We start from the raw sequence: 19069 nt of genomic DNA, 5'->3' as shown, positions 1-19069 counted from the left end.
ACAAGATGTGCCTGGGCCATATCAGCCCTTAAGAATTGAAGTGTCATCTGATTATATGAGGGTTGCTGTATACTTTTAATTATTTATTGGGGATACTGTATTTATTGAGTTTTTACCTATTTATTGCTGCACTATATTTATAGGTCCACAGGACTTGTTGGTGTACAATATTTATTGGTACAGTATTTATTGCCTCAAAGTATTTAATTGTCTGTATATATTGCACTTGTATTTATGCCCTGTTATTTATGATCACCCCTATTTATTTCATCAAACAGCCAATATTTATTTGACCTGCACTAATTGAAACTTGTATATTGTGATTGACCTATTTATTTTTCCAATCAGCAACTAAGAGAAAAAGATAAAGAAAGAATATTTTCATAATTTTTACGGTGTAGAGTCGTTTTTGGAACGGATGCACGCATGGTTCTTGTATGGGTATATTGTATGCTTAGCACTGCGCCTGTTTCCTGACCACTCGAGCCAAGCTACCACAGTGTGTTCGGGGAGTCCACCACCACCCTGCGGAGTGGGAGTGGGCGTTTCCAACACAGAATATTTATAGTTCCCCCAAAACACACACATATATACACACACTTTTAAAATCAAGCAAACTAGATAGAATTTCCTGAAAGCCCCATATGCTCACAGTATGGGGAATGACTAGGCTACACAAGTTCTGGACATGTCCATAGCTGGAGTCCCTTTGGTGATTGATTTCTCATTGTTTGGGTAATAAATTACATTGCTAAACAGCAATAGATGCTAAAATCGCCTTGCTAGGCATGGGGCTACAGGACAACGTTTAGTGGTATGCAAGAATCTAGTTAACAACACTATGCTAGTGGTACATTCTTTAATTACTTCACATTGGGAGTCTCACCAGCCACCATCATATTGTAACTAGATGAAAAAATGATTAAGACTAGTAACCTTGAACATGCCTATGCATTAATAAATGTAAGCAGATCGAGGACGAATGTGACAACTATACTAGAAATTGGGTACTGTAATGTAAGATTATTACATATTTGTGAAATGTAAGATCATTACATATTTGTCAAAATATCTTGGTTGGATGTCAAATAACGCTGCATTGCTCACATAGCGTTTGATAAATGCAAATTTGCTGGAAAATACTCATCCTGTATTTTGCAAGGTCATTATTTTCATAGTTTTCTATTTCTATGTATTTTTACTTTTAATCGAAATGAAAATATAGCTTTATGCAATATATATTTTTGAGTCAAATATACCACTAAGTATATATTTTTAAGTGTATGCACAACTTTACAGGCACAGAGAAGCACCCACCCGCTGCTTAGGAGAGTGCTTATGAAGCACCTGAAGCTAAGACTTGCCAATATAACATTTCTAGGAGCATCTAAAAATCAATGGATTTTCATCTGACTGTGTTACACACTGCAGTGACATCTTCGTACATTTTAAGCTGATAAATTAATGTACAATGTGCCTTCATGTTGATTGTGATATGAATTTTTTTTAAATGTATAGCTTTTATTTTTGTCATTTTGTGCTGAATAACTAACAAAGCGTACAATGCAAGACAACAAGTACAGGTACCAGTCAAATATCTCAGTAGAAAGTCAATTAGGGTGTCTCTGAGGTGAACAACATTACATACACCAAGTCAATAATCATGATATAAGTGCACATAACTCAAACTTTCACTTGGTTATAGCTTGTTTGGTACACAGTACTACCCTGTATATCAATTGGTCCCCAGGTTCTCTGGGGCCGAGTCCTCCTCTGGATCTCCCTGGTCATTATAGAAGTCCAACACTGCCCTTCAGGCAGCCAGGTCTCCTGCAGCCCTGCCATCAGTACAAGCAAGCTACATATGTTGTTCCTCTGCCACCCCCCATTCCACCACATTTTTTACACAAAAGGCCCACTAGGGTGTCTCGACCCTATACAACCAATAGCCTCTCTTGGTTTCGCCAAGAGCAGGCCAACTGCAGAAGCCTATGAAATCTTATGAGATGGAATTTAGTCTTGGATCACAAATTACATTTATGATAAAAGAGTGACAGAACTGTAACACCCTGGGTGTATTTCAGCAACAGACTGCTCTTACCTATGAGTGAGTGGGGACCGGAGGGGAGGGCCTCCCGCAGAAGCCCATCCAGAAGCGCTTGGTGCTCAGATAGCAGGTTGGAGTAGAAACAGCTACAGATGGACATTGTGCTGGAATCCATTGCCTCACACAGGAAGATCAAGCACTACAAGGATAGACGTAAAGAGAAACATTGTCAGGAGCAGAACAGCTAATGGTCATTTTCCTCCAGCAGATTAGCTCTGGTCTTTCCACTCTTCATTTCTCAAAGAGGAATGAAACATCTCCCACTCCTTCACCCACTCATGCAGAGACCAAAGCAGATCGCAAATAAATAGGATTAATAAAAAGCAAACTTCCTAATGGATTGTGGCTTATGTTATTGACTATGAACAAATTATTCAGTAAGTATTGTCCAAAAATAATAAGCACAAAATACACAGCATAAATAAAATTAAACAATGAACAACAATATTTCAAACGTCCATTCACAACTGAGGTATGCACGAGAAAATAAATATGTTCAACAACTATGACAACTCTCATCTCCTCCACAATCAAGGAGTATGAAATAAATATTCAGACGTGTTTTCAAAAGCCTTACCAGAACATTCCATTTCGCTTCCGGCTTCATGTCTGCAAACCCAGCTACCCCAAATAGTTTGCTATCATACAAACTAAAAATCACTCACTTATGACACCTCATAAAATCACAGACACCCAGTGCTTAATTTGTAAAATATGAAGTGCAGGTGCTGAAATGTCTGTCGGAGGCCACACCTACTTTTTTCTGGCTCCACCCACTGGCTCCACCCACATACTCTATTAGCTCCACCCACATCTTCAATTGGCATTGCTAAAAATGTAATACCTGATCTGAATTTCAGAAAGGGAGCTTTCCTCATAGGTAAGCATCTAAGGGAAGAACCTGTGGTGCTAGAAGGATCAGTGATGTTGGATGATTTTATGTTGTGGTGGGGCAGGAAAACACCCAATCGGGGTTTCCTGGTTGTCCAACCATTGTGAAGGTCAAACCTTAAACCAGCCCAGCATTCCAAAGGTATTCTAGGTACACCCAGGCTAGTACCAGCAACCTGGCGCTCAATATTTCATCTGCCTCAAATCACACATGCAGTCTGGCTTAAAACATTATTGCCTAACTGCGGCAGGTTAGACAAGCACGACGTTCTGATACTACAGCGCTCCAAATGGGATCTTACAGCCACAAGAAACTCACTAAAAGAGATACCACAGAAGTACTCCTGAGTCCTGAAGGAGCACTGAGGTGGTGTAAAAGTGCACTGAATGCATTGGGCTTAAAAATCCCAAATGAAGTATTTGCACAAGTCATTTTAACCTCAATATTAGTGATGGAAGCCACAACAGGCCGTATTGGAGTTGAAATGAAGATTCTTGGGGTAACAAATTCAGGGCCAGTCTGCATGTGAGCGCACAAGTTAACCTCGATGAGCCTAACCCGACTTGAGGGCGATGCCGCCTCCACTACCCCAAAACCGAATGTGGAGGAGACGACTTCATGCTGGTTTCAACCAATGAACTGGCAAATGGAATGGAGCACATTCTTATTCAAGTCGCTTATATTGTAGTCTTCCCAGGTAAATACGAAGCACTATGTGCGCTGAACTGTGAATACAGGTCTTTATTTCACAGTTACTTCCTGTTCATCCATCCTCAATGTAGTAATATGAAGTCTTGAACTAACTACGTGACTACCAATGTAGCATAATGATCCCTTGAGCGACTAACATTTAATAAGAGCACAGCACTAAAGAACGGTTTTCTTCACTGTACTGCATGGATTTGCAAAGTCCAAATCCACAATGTTTGTGCTTGAATTAATACATTCATAACTACATTAACTGAAATATACAAAATTACAATGCAAATTTGAGAAATAACATTACCCCTTTAAAGTAGGTTTGACACTTAAAAACATTTGTAGATGACCTGTAATCAAAACATCCTGAAAAACAAATGCCTGACATTGCCTGAAAGAATCAAATATATTTTCTTGGACTTAAATTACCTAGACTTGCTGTATAACAGAACTGTTACAATAACAAACACGAGCAGATGAAGTCATAATTTTTTGCAGAAAATCAAACAAGCCTGCAATTTCTAAAGGCAGTGTTTCCGCTGGATACCTTCAAAGATTGTAACTTCACTGGACCTACGCACACACTCCTGCACGGACTCAATTAAAAATACTAGCAAAAAGGTCAGAAAGACGAGGATTCACATACTATTATCAAACAGGTCTGAAAGGTTTTGGCGAACCTCCGTGTACAGGGCTCTCCGGTGCTTGAGGGGGTAAGGGTATCGTACCACCTAGAGCCATTTGTTTCTAAGCACTTTTGTTTGGGCATGATTTTACTATGCTACGTGTTGCTTTATCAAAGTGCCACAGAGGAATACAGAACAATCCCCCCAAAAAACCTTCAGTAAAAACTGCACACAACTGGATGGATAATGTGTCTGTGTGCCTGCGTTTTTCAGTCCGATGCCTCCTTCCTTGTCTTTGGCAGGAAGCTGCTGGGCCGCCCGAGACACACTAATAGGGGCATTAGGCCGGCCACTCTGCCAGCCCAGCCTGTGCCACCGTGACCTGATCTTACCGCCGCCGGTAGTATCGTACTGGCAGGTTACTACAATACAACACACAGTAGTACTAGCTGGTGCCAGTCCTCAACGCGGCACGCCAATGTCGGGTCGCGCTGGTTGGCTGGCACTGAAGTTGTTGTTATGGAGTAACTGACCCAGTAAGATGGATCAGTAAGATAACTCAGTGTGCTGGGGTGTGGCCACACTGGTCGGCCCGTGACAAGGGTATGCGGGAGCGTGGCTAATGCTGAACGAATGAAACTACAGGCAGCCCCAACTCCCGCAGAACCAAAACCAGCCCAAATCAGTGTCACTCAGACTCTCCCTCCCGAGTCCCGACCCGCCCACCGGGCCGGCAACACATAGCAAGATACCATCAGTTTTATATCAAATTAAGGAGAAGTTAGAACTCAACTGAGTAGTCTGAGATGAGATCGATGAGATTCATTCAGCATTGTGAATCTCTCCATTCTCGTCTTGGCAGCCATCATTATCATCATTGATGATCATGGAATGGGGCGGGCCGCGGGCACGTCGGCTACAGTACTACGTCTTCGCTACTAGTTAAAGAAGAAGTTAAACGAAGTGGCCGTGCCCAGGGCACGCGTGACACATCTGACTGCAGACAGAGTCTGTGTGTCCTCCACTCCAGTCCACAGCACTGCCTTAAGCTGCTGGCATGCTGCGCTGTAGTAGCCAGAAGCCTGCTTTATTAACGGATTCGGATTGGCGAGCGGGCGGCGGGGCCTGTGGTGCCATCTTGCCTGCGGGCTGCAGCCTGCGGTGCGCAGCGTGGCTCACGCCCTCACCTGGGTCACGGGGTGCTGTGTTGAACAGATTAGTAACTGCTCTGCTACCACTGCCAGTCCCTTGGCCTTAACAACAATGTCGACGTCGGGTCGCGCTGGCTGTGACCGAGGAGAGTTGTAAGGCCGTGGCCCGTTGATTGAACCACGACGATGGATGTTGGTGGTGGGGTGCGGCCGTGCGCGGGTATGCTGGGGCGTGGCAATGCGCAATGAAATCTGCGCATGTTGCCTCCTCCTGCACAGCCCCAACCCCCGCAGAACTAAAATCCAGCCCAATTCAGTGACTGGTCCCGAGTCTCCCGACCCGCCCACCGTGCCGGGAACACTGCAGTCCACCGCCGTGGCCTTCATGACGCCATCATCAACAGTATGATCTTCATTAGTGATCACAGACACCCACTGACTTGAGAATCATTCACATTTCATTCATGAATCTGAATCTCCATTTATTTTTCTCCACTGGTGGGCTCAGCGCCTCAGCCAGTGCAGGCCAACCAGCCAGGTAGACTCCCAGCTGCCGCCCGTTACTAAGGCCGCGACACACAAGCTTGCTGGCCGAGGCCGACGCGACGCCGGATTACTGAGTCTGTGACTCTATGCTCCTGCCTCCTGTCCTGTGGCTGCCGTGCCGTCAGTGCGTGCATGGGACCGACACCAACTGTCTCTGGAAACTGTCAGATTGCGGCCGAGAAGCACTGGGGACACCGGACACGGTCGTCGGTCATGGACTCAGTCACGTGACGCACCACTATCTCCCGGGCCGTCCCATCCATCGTCCAGGTACCTGCAGCGCTGAGCGCAGCATGTGCAGACATACAAACTGCATGTTGTTGTACTTGTACTGTACCTGACTGGCGTGATTTGGCACCTTCTCAGACTTTTTTTAATTTCCCCAGTCGGCATTGGCGACACACCAGAGCACAACAGTACTACTCACTCTGTTCATGATGTAGACAGACTACAGTACAACAGTCAGTAACTGTAGACTAGTAATACTACCCTCCTGGCACTTCAACACAGTACCCCTGCCCCCCCCTCCCCCCTTAGCAGTAGCAGTGCCACTGTGCCAAAGACGAACGATCGCGATCAGTACCGGTGTCCATCAACTCAAGGAGGAGCAGCACACAGTTTTTCCCGACTCACGAGTCATCATGACAAAGGGCTCAAGGCTGCCTTTCAAGTCGGACTCTTCCTGGTGTATTCTGTGGTTGATTGTTACAAAGTTCCATGTGCAGAAACTTCATCAAAATCAATGCCATCCAGCTTTGAGTGTAGACCCGGCCCTGATGATTAAGTGCCGGTGCTAAGCACCGGAAAGCACCAGCACAAATTAAGCACTGCAGACACCACAATACATACTTTCATTAGAAACATCCCGCAAAACCGCTGCTCTGTCGATGCGCATTATGCCTCAACTTCCAACACAATTTATACGTACAATGATTATTTCCAATTCCTTACTAAATCCTGAGAAAGACATGCTTTATTCGACTTCATTTAATCATAAACGCACAATACAAATGACCCACAAAATACTTAAAATCATTAAACATTAGTGCTGAATTGAATATAAGATTGCATAAAACTCATTAAAATCTAAAACTGGTGATGGTGAGGTTTCCTTTGATTGTATCTAAACGTACGATGCCCGTCCCTACTACAAAGAGATCAGACTTCTGATATGTTTGGATTAATACAGTCGCAGGCTGTTCACACTTGTGTCTCCGGTTAAAGTCCGCAATTGATTCCGGGACATAATTAATGACTAAAGTGCTGCTGCAATGTTCGTGTAAGCTGTACATTTTGATCTAGATAGGCTAGACTACATCTGGGGAGGCATATTTAATTGATCTGTCTCTCTTCTCTAGTTCTTTTGCTGCTAGTCTCGAACACTTTATCGCCTTGTATGCCAGTTGGACTATCAAGCTCCCAAGCCTTTTATGACCGCAAATCTACAAGTTCTTATTTATTCTTGCTTCAGGGTTGGTCGTAGAAGGGTTTTCCAAAGAGTTAGTAGCGCCGGTCAAGTACATAGTAAATGGAGTAGTGACTTGTTACCATAACCGCAAAGGGGCCATTCCAGGGTGGGCCAGGACCGTTTCCATTTTGGTGTAAGGTCTTTAGATGGGTAAACTCCGAGCCTCAGTGATATCAGGTTAAATATTTTCACTCTGGAAAAGTGTTCCAGCAGATACGATTGAGGTTTTAGGTATATGTTGGCATCACCACCCATGTGTGGGTTTCAGGAGTCATAGATGCTTTATCTATTTGCTGCGATTGTTGCTTGATGACTTTGTTGGTTATTTGTTTGAACTCCGGGTAGGCTGGTATTGTGAGTCAAGCCTCCTCCAGCTTTAAAGAAGAGAGTGATTGTTTTAAAAAAAGAGTATACTGACTTATTCGACCTGGATTGCTTTTCAACCTCCAGCCAGCAGTGGTGGGCTAAGGAGTTTTCCTCTGCTGCCCTCATTCTCCAGTAATATTTGACAAGGGCCGCTTGTCTTGTCGGTATATATTTTTTTAAGCCGAATTAAGTCTTTAATGGGCTTGAGTTATGTGACGTGGAATTGAGAATAGTTTCTTAAAGAGACTAGATTGTGCAGTATTAAAAACTGTTCTGTCCTTGATGTTTAGTGGTTCCAATCCATATACAATTGAGGGAAAGAATTTTGCTGCAACAACCTTTAACAAGTGGTTTGTTGAACAGTCGCTAAGTTTTTTCTGCAGGATTTTGAATGCAAGTAGCAGCTGTTTTGCTTTTACTTACTGTAGTGCTAGGTATTGCTTGTAATTGAGATGGCGATCTAATTATACCCCCAGATACTTACATGTTTCAACCTGGTCAAAGATGTTACTGTTTGCGGACCAGGTGAATTTAGGTTGTTTTTTGTGAGAACTTGAAAAATACATAAACTTCGATTTTCGGAAGTTAATATCTAGTTGGGCGATAGATATGTATTCTACTAGCTGGGTCATTAGCCACTTTAGACCTCGAGGCGTTTTACTGAGCAGAACGAGGTTATCAGCATATTGCAGGCTTGCTATTGGAACATTACCCAATTTCGGGGATTCCTTGTGTTAGGCAGAGGTGGTTCTCTAGATCCGCTCTATACATGTTAAACAGGCAGGGGGCCAAGACGTTTTAATCCATTGGTGGTTGGGATTTTGTTGGTTAGACCTTAACCATCCCCCAATTTTATTTGGACCCACGTTCTTGAGTAGAGGTTGATAACTGGTTCAAGCAACTTTTTGGGAGGCCCCCAAGATTTCACTTGTGCCCATAGCTTAGTTCTGGAAACCTTGTCAAAATCGGTTTTAAGGTCTACAAAACACGGATGCAGGAAGCTTGATTTAGCGATGGCTATGTCGGCCAGGAGCATAACTGCTGATATATCCGTTAAGGTGCTCATTCCTGCGCGGAGTCCTGTTTGTGTTTTAGGGACTAAGTTTATACTGTTGACCCAGTCCTCTAAATCAGTCAACAGGTTTGAAGCGTATATCTTCGCCTCAACATGAATAAGGGCTATTAGTCTGTAGCTGGTAGGGTCGGAACGCACGCCGACTTTGTATATCGGTTGAAGGATACTCCCTCGCCACGAGTCTGGGATGGTACATCTCTCCAAGGCATAGGTAAATAGGGGGGCTGGGAGTATGGACCAGAAAGATTAATCTTTTTTGAATAATGCATTGGGCAGGCCATTTGGCCCTGGGGCCCCATCGGATCTTTGTTCTTTTATGGCATTCAATACCTACTTTTATCGTTTTCTGTGGGTACAACTCCTTTGGATCGGCCCTTAATGTTACATGTGTTCCCGCCTGCGCGTTATCTTCTATGTAACTGCCTTGGGAGGGTTTATCATTATTGGTAAGCAAGTTTTGATATCTGTTTTCGATTTATTTTTAGGCGATAGGACCTTGAGGCTCGTTTTCTGGATGGAGGCCAACTGGGTCACATTTGGTGTTTCATCGATGGTTGCTGCACTAGGGTGGGACACCTTATTGTATGAGATTGCTATGTGGGCGCGCCAGGTATGTTCAATTATATCGGAGTTGAAATTTCAGTTTTTGCCATTCAGTAAGATGTTAATGTTCGCCCAGAAAAGTTTTGAGTTTCTTTGCTGGTTGTCATGAAGCATATTTTACCGAATTGCCTGCTTATATGTGTGCTTTGCCACCCTGATTTCTCTTCTGAAGTCTCTTTACATTTTTTCAGTTTTTGCAAATGAGTACTCGGTTGGTTGTAAGCCCTGGGAGTGCATTGATCTTAAATGTTTATTATGCTGGGTTTTTTTTTGTCCTTAGCTTATGTGTGAACCATGCTGCGCCAGTGCTCCTGAATGCTTTATGACTAGGGGTGCTGCAAGGAAATGTTGTGTTTAGATGGATGACAAAGTCCTCCCAGGCCTCTATACCGAGTGGTTTCACATGAACCTTCCCCAGTGAGGTGGTGCAAGCCTCCATGATGGCATCTATGTTGTTTTCGTTTCATATAAGTTGTTTTAAGTTATAAGGATGGGTTGTTAGTGGGAGAGCCTTGGCTTGCCGAGTCCTTTCTGGAATGCGGGCTAGTGTAAATGTTTGGGGGTGGCGGACGCTTTCGATTCTTTCCTTTATTTGAAAGTTGGAGATGTAGGGAAAAGTTCTGGATCCACCCAAGTAAAATTGATGGTTGCACCAGTTTTATCCATGACTCTTGTAAAGGCTGCTGGGCTATTTAAGGTGCCTCATCCATTTAATGTGAACAGTGATAGTTCTTCCAATAGTGCGGCACACTTTTTGCCCATCATGTCTTGTCTTGTTGCGTTACTCTGTCGTACTTGTATGTGACCTGCTAAATTGTTTTGTTGGCCTTGTAATATATTTGTATAAAAATCCCCCGACAAAATTATGTTGTCAAGTGAGTAGGAGGATTTTAATGTTTTAAGCAGGGCGATCAATAACTGAATTTTTTCCCTTATGCTTATGAGCTGGGTGAATGTAAGTGTTCAGAATTAATAAAGTAGTGGAAGATGAAACTGTGAGTTTGATACATTGCATCCAGGGTGAATCGAAGTCCATTTCTTCGTGTTCCCAAAGGATATCTTTCAAGATGTAAATCGATAGGCCACCTTTTGCCCTTCCGTATTTTGCTTCTTTTGTGGCTGTGTTGAAATATTCTTTGTAGCCGACAATTGGGGAATTCGTTGACTGCCAGGTTTGCTGAAATAAGAGGATATCATGCACTTGGAGGAATTCTACAAAGTTGGCGTCGCCAAGTTTGGAGCCTAAACCATTCACGTTCCAGGAGAAAATCTTGCAGACCTGGGCTGTGTTGAGGTCCTTTCGTGCGTTGGTTCATGCTGCTCCATGTCTCATGCTTACAAAGCCAAACCTCACAGGCATTACTAAGAGTCTTGTTCAGCCTGGTTACAACATGATAAGAAGCAACAGAGTTAAATGCTGCATGTAACTCATTTGTCTGAATGAAGATCAAATCTCCTTAGATTCCTTGACGGTAGCCTGGAACATGTGACCCACTGAAACAATCTACCTTCATATTATCTATCTCCCATTAGACCGCTCAAATTTCAATGAAGAATTTAAACTATCTCATCTCGCAGCAAACTTTATTTATTTATTTTTTTAAAGAAAGTTTTTATTGTTTTCAAAACAGTTAAAACAATAGGACATTGAGACAGACCTTGCGCATAGATCTCAGGACAGATCACCACCCAAATACATAATCCCTCAACCAATCCCAATTATAATGCATTGAGAAAGAGCAAACTTTATTATTGAAAAATATCTATCTCTGTGACTTCAGCCTTAACTGGAGTAAACAAAAAGACACTTGCATCTACCTTTCAAACTTTACTGAATTAGACTCAACTAGAAAAACCATCTGACTCACTTAAAATGGAAACTCCTACAGTAGTTATTACTGATCCAAGTAAATTCTCTTTCTCTAAACCTGTTTAGGTTGACTGGTCAGACCATTTCAAAATTACTATTGATATCTACCCAAAGTAACCCCCCTGTTCTCACACCGGTTTCCAAAAATTATCTCAAAAAGAACATTCAGCCATATTTCTGAACTCTCGGACACCAAGCAAAGGAATTGTTACCAAAATTCAGACCTGCTTGTGGTCAACAATTTATAAGACAATTATCATAAAAACTAATAATCAACAAAATAGGCTCATCTAAACAAAAATAATCAACTAATAAGTCTGGAAATTAGTGTTTTACATGATCACCTTTCCTCTAAATATTCCTTGGACCTAATAAATAGGGAACTTTGCAAATAGAATCTTAGTCAACTTGCCCAGACAAATACCCAGCACTTCCTTTCATTTTAAAGCAGGATGGGATGGCTCTCGCCCTACATGCTTTTCATGCTATGTACAGCTTAAGTTCTTTCGTACAACAATTCTTCTAAAAATCCCATGCCACTCATTTAAAATACATGAGCATAGAACTGCAATGGTGAGTGGTTCAATGTAACCCTGCCCTCAGTAGTCAACATCCTGTGCCCACAATACCAGCAAAATATTTGTTAGAACCAGTCACTAAGAGTAAACCGGGAATAAAAGGGATGACAGAGATACTCTGGGCAAAGAAGAAGCTACCTATTTCGGACGTCATATTTTTCAACCACTTTCAATAGATTGAAGCTTTACAAACCAAAGGAAGAATGTCTATCCAGACCCTGTGTAAACACAACATTATGATTACAACCTCAACACCCAAGATCACTGGGCACCAACAATAACCTCATACACACTAAAAAACATTCCCACAGAACCCGTAATACGATGTGTTTGGTGCATATGCAAGTATATGTATAGCTCTATCCAATCAAGCAGCACATTTGCTGTTCATAACCTTACTCCATAATCAGCATGAGTGTGACATTTTTAATGGAACTCCAGGTCCTGTCAATAGCAGAACTCCGGGTGCTTGAGTTGAACTCCTTTTTAGTCTGGTTTTATCTAGAGTTCAATGTGTTTTGGCTGTTATTCTTCTCTAATTATGAGCCAACACTGGTGTTTGATACAGAAGGCCCTAAATGCGGCCAACTCCATGTTAATATGATTGCTCCATTACAGAAGAATCCATACTGAATGCTGGTTTCATAGATGTGGGCAGGGTTACACTTGAAGCAAACACCCTGAAAATGCAGGTTCAGTTGAGGGTGCAAGATCAAACCCCCTGAAGCACTGTTGGCAAATACTGTACTGAAAATGGCATTCCTGGTTGGCTGAGGTATGCACCCAGGCCAGGCAAGAATTAACATTCTAGTCAGAGTAAGCGAAGTACACACTAAAATATAGCCTGAGCTCATACTCTGGGAGCTTGGCACAAAGCAGTCTGACTTATCTAAAGAGGCAATGTGTAAAGTATTTGTGCAACACAAACATACAGTAACACAATAAATACACCACAAAAAGACTCCGCACAGGGTTAGAAAAATAGATTATATTATGAACAAAAACAAGACCAAAACGACAAAAATCCAATTGATTGAAGTTGAGAAGTCAATAGAATGAATGCAGTGTAATACTTCGAAGCAAATAGAGCTTTAGGGGTTACGCTGGACCGGGGCAAAGTCAAAGTTTGGGCCGACCGCAATGGAGCGGCGGCCGGATACAGGACCAATGCAGGCCCCTACGAACAAAGCAACGGTGAGATGCGTCGATGCGGGACCTGGGTGGCATGATACATGCTGCAGCCCTTAGAGACCCTCTTTGGTACCCATGCCCTGGGTACCAGGGGTACCACTTACTAGGGACATACAGGAGTGACTAAGTGTGTGCCAATTGCGTTACAATTAGGTCATTTTACCTTGTTTTAGGGAAAGAACTCTGGCACTGAGGCCTGGTTAGCAGGAACCCAGTGCACATCAGTCAAAAAACATCAGTACCAGTGGCAAAAAGTGTGGGTGACCATGACAAATAGGGGCACATCCCTACAACTACCTATTCAAGTGAAGTGTTAGCCCCTTCCTTCCATCCTGCCCAGGCAAGGCCATCACAGTGCAGATGTATGTATATGGGTACTCAGACACACCTATCCTTTCTGTGTTTGTGGCTGGCAAGAGGGAATGCACAAAGTTAGCTGTCACCCACCCCAGAAGTGTATTGGAGACAGGCTGTCAGGAACACAGAGCAGTAAGTGCAGAAAAATGTCTACTTTCTAAAAGCAGCATTTCTAAAACAATAATGTTAAGTCCAACTTCACAAGGAATGAGGATTTATCATTTCCCTCCCACAGATATGAAACATGAGAAAACTAATCTTCTCTGATCAGGAATTGCAGCTTAAACGTGTATTAAATAATTCCTACTGCTAACATATGAGAGTGGTAGGCCTCACAGTAGTGAATTCTGTTTTTAGCTGTTTGTCACTACCAGGACATGCGAAACATCACAGTGCGTGTCCTACCTTTTACTTACATAGCACCCTGCCTTTAGGGCTGCTTAGGGCCTACCCTAGGGGTGACTGATATGTAATAAAAGGGGAGTTTAAGGCTTGGCAAGTAGTTTTAAATGCCAATTCGAAGTGGCAGCAAACTGCACACCCAGGCACTGAGGTGGCAGGCCTGAGACAGGTTTGAAAGGCTACTTCTGTGGGTGGCACAATCAGTGCTGCGGCCCACTAGTAGCATTTAACTTACAGGCCCTGGGTATGTGGTATACCACTTTACAAGGGACTTACAAGTAAATGAAATATGCCAAATCATGTATACACTGACTACACACACATTTAGGGAAGGAGCACATGAACTTTAGCACTGATTAGCAGTGGTAAAGTGCTCACAGTCCTAAGGCCAACAAAAAGATTCAGCAAAACATAGGGGGGGGGGGGGGAGCAAAAGGATTGGGGGAATACCACCCTAAGATTGCCAGGTCTAACACACTGTGAAACAGAAAACTTGGATACACAAATCGATGCATTGCTCAATGTAAATAGCCAGTTGAGAGCATGGTAGAATCATGCATTTTTTAGCCAAGTGTAAATACCACCCCAAAATAAAAATAAAAACACAATTTTTCCTTCCGGGGCTAGAAACAGCAAAAAAATTGCATGGAAGGGGCAGAATATCCTGTATAGTTGTTCCTTACATCCTGCTGATAGACAGAAAAGGCAAGGAATTGGCCGAGAATGGTTGGTGGCATACAATAGCTGTGGGACATGGGCACGCAGAGAGGGGTGGAGAGCTATCAGAATTGTTTTAACAAAAAAAGTTTGTGCAGTCATATAAATCCGTTTTTTTCAACAGCAGAGCTTTTTACAGTCAGGTCTGCAGTTGCAGGCAATTCACAAACAGCCCAGAAAGAGTGAGCATGAAACAAAAGAGTAAATTAACTGCGGTGTGGTACTGTGCTTGTATGGAGGTGGTTGATTGCTTTCCTGATTTTGATAAAAGCATTCTTTGTGGAGTCGCTAAGGTGCCAACAAGTGGTATTCTGATAATCTTCCAAGTCTAGTCCGATGCATGGTGTGCATTTCTAACAGTAAGGAATGCATGTAAAGGATTTATTAAAAAGTGCGGCTTTAGTCATCAAAAAATCACGCCCCATTCTCTATGAATCCAAGCATTGTTGGAAATAGATCCCTCCCCATTGCTAGCTCTTTCTCAATTCACTCTGCACATTCCCATCAACACTTTCAGCTTTACCTACAATGGCCCAAGACTTTGTGAAAGGCTTTACCATGATACTTTGCTCTCGCAGAATCCTTTCACTGTCGATTGGTTGGGAGAGCAACTTTCCTAGCATGCCAAGGAAGTGATCAGCAGCCTGCTGGAAGGCCTGGAGGCTGTGTGAAGGAGCAGAGGGTAGTTAATCATTAGACCAAGGATTTATGATGCACCTGATGCAAGGCATTAAGGGCCTGATGTGCAGGGCACTAAGGGCCTGATGTATCAATGGAGCTTTCCCATTCTGTGTCTATGGGAAAATGCTTTAGTACATATGGGCCCAAATTTCATAATATCAAACATGAGCATACAGCAGGGGTAGGACTGAATGCAAAGAGCACTAGAGGAAGGAAGAGACAACAGAACTCTAACAAAATAAAGAAAGCAGCAAAGTAAACATGGCAGTAGAGCCAGGATGATAGCCAAGAGGAAATACCAAAGGTAATGGTAAAAGCAGAGGCATGAAACGCAGCACTAGAGGAAGAAATAGCAGAAACATCACTGAGAGCAGGAATAGAAAGCCAGATTTACCAAGAAGACGTGAGAAAAAGGCTACTGAAAGACAGAGTGAAGAATAAAAGCAAGAATAGATAGCACAACTAAGACTAACACAGCAAGCCAAGGAACTGGAGAGAGAGAGAACTGGTGCTAAAGGCAGGAAGAGACAGTCCTGCAATACGGAAGAGAAGGCAAAGTCATCCCTATAGGAAGGGTAAACTGATCTAGCAGTAAAGGAAGAGACAGGTTAACTCTCTTTAAAAGAAGAGGGACAGCCCTACACAGTGAAATGACAGCAACTGGTCCAGTGTAGAATAAGACATCACAATTTGTGCTAATTGCACTAAATGTTGGAAGTCCAAGTCTAAAGTTAGGAAAACATATTAGAGCCAGCCAAAATGGCAGGACTAAATCGTGGAGTAGACAGCAAAGCCAGGAGTAACAGCAGACTAGATGGGAAAGAAAGACAGCTGTGTCCTCAAATGTCTAGACCTCTGTAAAGATACTTGGCAGAGACTTGGGTGTACTGGGCTCCTAGGTGTGTCCATGCATGTATCTGTGCCTGTTGTCCTCTCTTTGGTAACTCCTTGTGTGTGTCTGGTACCAGGAGGGAGGCGGATGGCTGTTCTCATGGTGACAGGAAATCAGAACTCATGTACACAGGAATGTACCTATGAGTTCAGACCAGTATGAAGGTGGGCTATCCAAACTAGTGGTTTATGGGAAAAATGTATGCGATAGGTTCTCCGAAGGTCGTACAGTGATATCTACTGCCTAAAAGACCAAAGCGTTCACGCAGCCTGTTGAGTCTCATGCACTACGCCAGTATTTTTACTGGAGTCAGGAATGGAGCAGGATGAAACTGCACCTCCCTCTCGCTTGGTCTTCTATAGAAATGTTCTAAATATTTGTCCATATTTATGCGCTTTGGTAATTGTGCATTATTCCTGTAATTTAAAGACTACTTCAACTGCACTCCAGCACCTTTTAAGAAATAACAATCCCTTGTACCTCATCGAGCCTTATTTTTCAGTACTGTGTCTACAACTAGCCTGCATTTGATAACGAACACAACTGCTAAATACCAATTAGTTGTGTGCCTTTGATTTTGTTTGAACACAATGCTCATTCTAGAAAGAGTTCACATCTGCGCACTGTACACAAAGTGTAGGATGTGGACTTCTACACCTAGTCCACTTAAAAAACAAATACTGCAGCCAGTAGTCGCTTCCCTTTGGCTAGATGAGGAATCAACCGAGGGTGTGTTTTGTGACATGAAGGGTCCTTGATGCAGGCATAATTGCCCCTTATACAGATCAAGCCCAATCCCGAACTGTGGTGCACTGAAGAGATGGGACCTAGTGATGATATCTGTAGGTTCAGGGTTCAGTGAGCACACGCGGCCCTAATAAGAATAAAGAGGGAGCATTACAATGAGGATCTAAGAGAGAGCAAAACTACAGAAGCATGGGGGCTAATCAAGAGAGCAAAGAGAGGTGCTACTTAGATGAGTGAAGATGCGACCCAAGTAAAGGAAGACAGGGGCTCTAGTTAGATGGCCAACACCAGAAGGAGCACAATAGGCCTCTAATCAGATGAGTACAAAGTGGCCCGAATGAGAAACACAGAAGGGTCTCATTACGAAGTAGAGTGATGCTAATGGGGAGTCCAACAGCGTTTCCTGTGCCTCCCTAGTACCTGCTGCCTGCTCCAATAGAGCCCCACTCCACTGAACCCCCCCCCCCCCTCCAGACCATCCTGTTCCATCCTCCAATACACATGCCTTTCCCCCCTTGGTATCCTTCTCCTTACCTCTCCTTTGGTACCTGTCCTTTTCTCAGTATGGATTGTCAATCCATTGGCATCTATCTTAGCATCTGTATAAACTGCTCCTACAACATGCCTCCACCTCCACAGTATGTACCACTCCCTCTGCGCCCCTAGCTACTCTCCTTCCCCTGAGAAACACTCACCTCCAGAAGACTTTTGTCTCAAGATTTTATTTGTCCTCTGTATTCTCTGGTAGATGTCCTGGACCCGGATATCAGTTCCCATCTTGGTAACACTTATCTCCCTTCAGGTACTTGTCTAACACACCAGGTTACACTTTCCATCCCCAATAACTGGTATCAGTTATCTTCCTCCAGTAATTGTTCAGCCATATCATATACCTGGAACCCACCTTAGATTATTTTTCTCACCCCATCCACAAGTAGACCCCAGGACCCAAACCCTCTGCCTCAAATACCTTTTCATTTTCTAACTTTGCACCCTCCTCAGTACATTTCCCACTCCAGTTACTGTTAATTTTTCCTTCACCGTTATCTGCTTCCCATAAACATGTGGTACATGTTCTCTCAACTGCTTTTTGTACCCTCCTACTATGGTACCTGTTTGCTCTCTGACTCTTCTCCATATTAAAGTCACTGGCAAAGTAAGCGGTGAGCACAGCAAGGAGATCCGTCAGCACCGTCAGGCACCAGGGCTGCTATGGGCAAAAGAGGACATAGCGAGACTTTAGTCAACCTACTCACTGCAAAGAACACAATTCAGCCTGCTATACACACATGCACACCACTGATCCTCTCATACAGACAGTGCAGATCTGACTATGCTTTAGAAAGTACAGAACCCAACCTGCAATACATAATACACAAATGAGCCACGCTGCACACAGCCCATTGAGCTTAAACAGTACACAAGCCCACCTGTAATACACACAGAGCACAGCTTGGCAGGCACCATAGATTGCAAAACTCTTAGTCATGCCCAGAACATAGCTTTACACAATTTTCAAACCAGGAAAATACTCACTATAACTCACAATACAAGACACACAGCTAAAAGAATAGTGCGCCAAATTCACAAAGGAAAATGCACAACTCATTGCCATACATACATCTTATTCAATCATATGTCCAACTCATGCAACCATGCTTTGTTATGTTATATTATGCTACGCTGTTTTCTTGTTATGAACACCAACTACAAATTAAACCACCTCTATGCATGATCATCAGGAGGGGACCATAAGGCCACAAGGGAGAGGATAAATGCAGCTCCTAGTCCACTCAGCCATTAGAACTGCAAATCATATCCTCAGTGCAGACTCTTTAAGTGACAAACCTGTTTGATGCTTGCACTGTCCAAGATCTGGCTGATCAGCCGCAGTAGAAATTGAGGGATGTCAACCTCCTGACAGAAGCTGTGCAGCAGGTCTGAATCACACTTGGTAGCCAAAAGGTTTCCCACCACATGAAGTGCAGGTCGCAGGTGAGACGCCCCCTCCAGCATGCCATCTAGCACCTGCGAAAAGTATGAGAGTGAGCACAGAGATGAAACATGGATCATCCTCTCTAACATAATATGCAGCACCAGT

The 19069-nt window shown here is 43.3% G+C and overlaps 1 protein-coding gene across 4 annotated transcripts in view; it reads right to left on the bottom strand.

The window, feature by feature from the left end:
- Positions 1-19069, bottom strand: part of STK36 (serine/threonine kinase 36) — a 290182-nt gene that overhangs the window by 174318 nt on the left and 96795 nt on the right. For all 4 annotated transcript variants that reach the window (XM_085618423.1, XM_085618425.1, XM_085618424.1 and 1 more), the window contains exons 11-14: positions 18817-18996; positions 18081-18178; positions 15206-15311; positions 2102-2246 (exon numbers count right to left, since the gene is read on the bottom strand). In XM_085618423.1, coding sequence (XP_085474549.1) covers positions 2102-2246; positions 15206-15311; positions 18081-18178; positions 18817-18996 — 529 coding nt within the window. The remainder of the gene's footprint in view (positions 1-2101; positions 2247-15205; positions 15312-18080; positions 18179-18816; positions 18997-19069) is intronic.

The sequence above is a fragment of the Triturus cristatus genome, chromosome 7 (genome assembly GCF_964204655.1).
Source record: "Triturus cristatus chromosome 7, aTriCri1.1, whole genome shotgun sequence".
Classification (NCBI taxonomy): Eukaryota; Metazoa; Chordata; class Amphibia; order Caudata; family Salamandridae; genus Triturus; species Triturus cristatus.
Note: the sequence above shows the minus strand (reverse complement) of the source record. Positions and strands in the feature narration are given on the sequence as shown.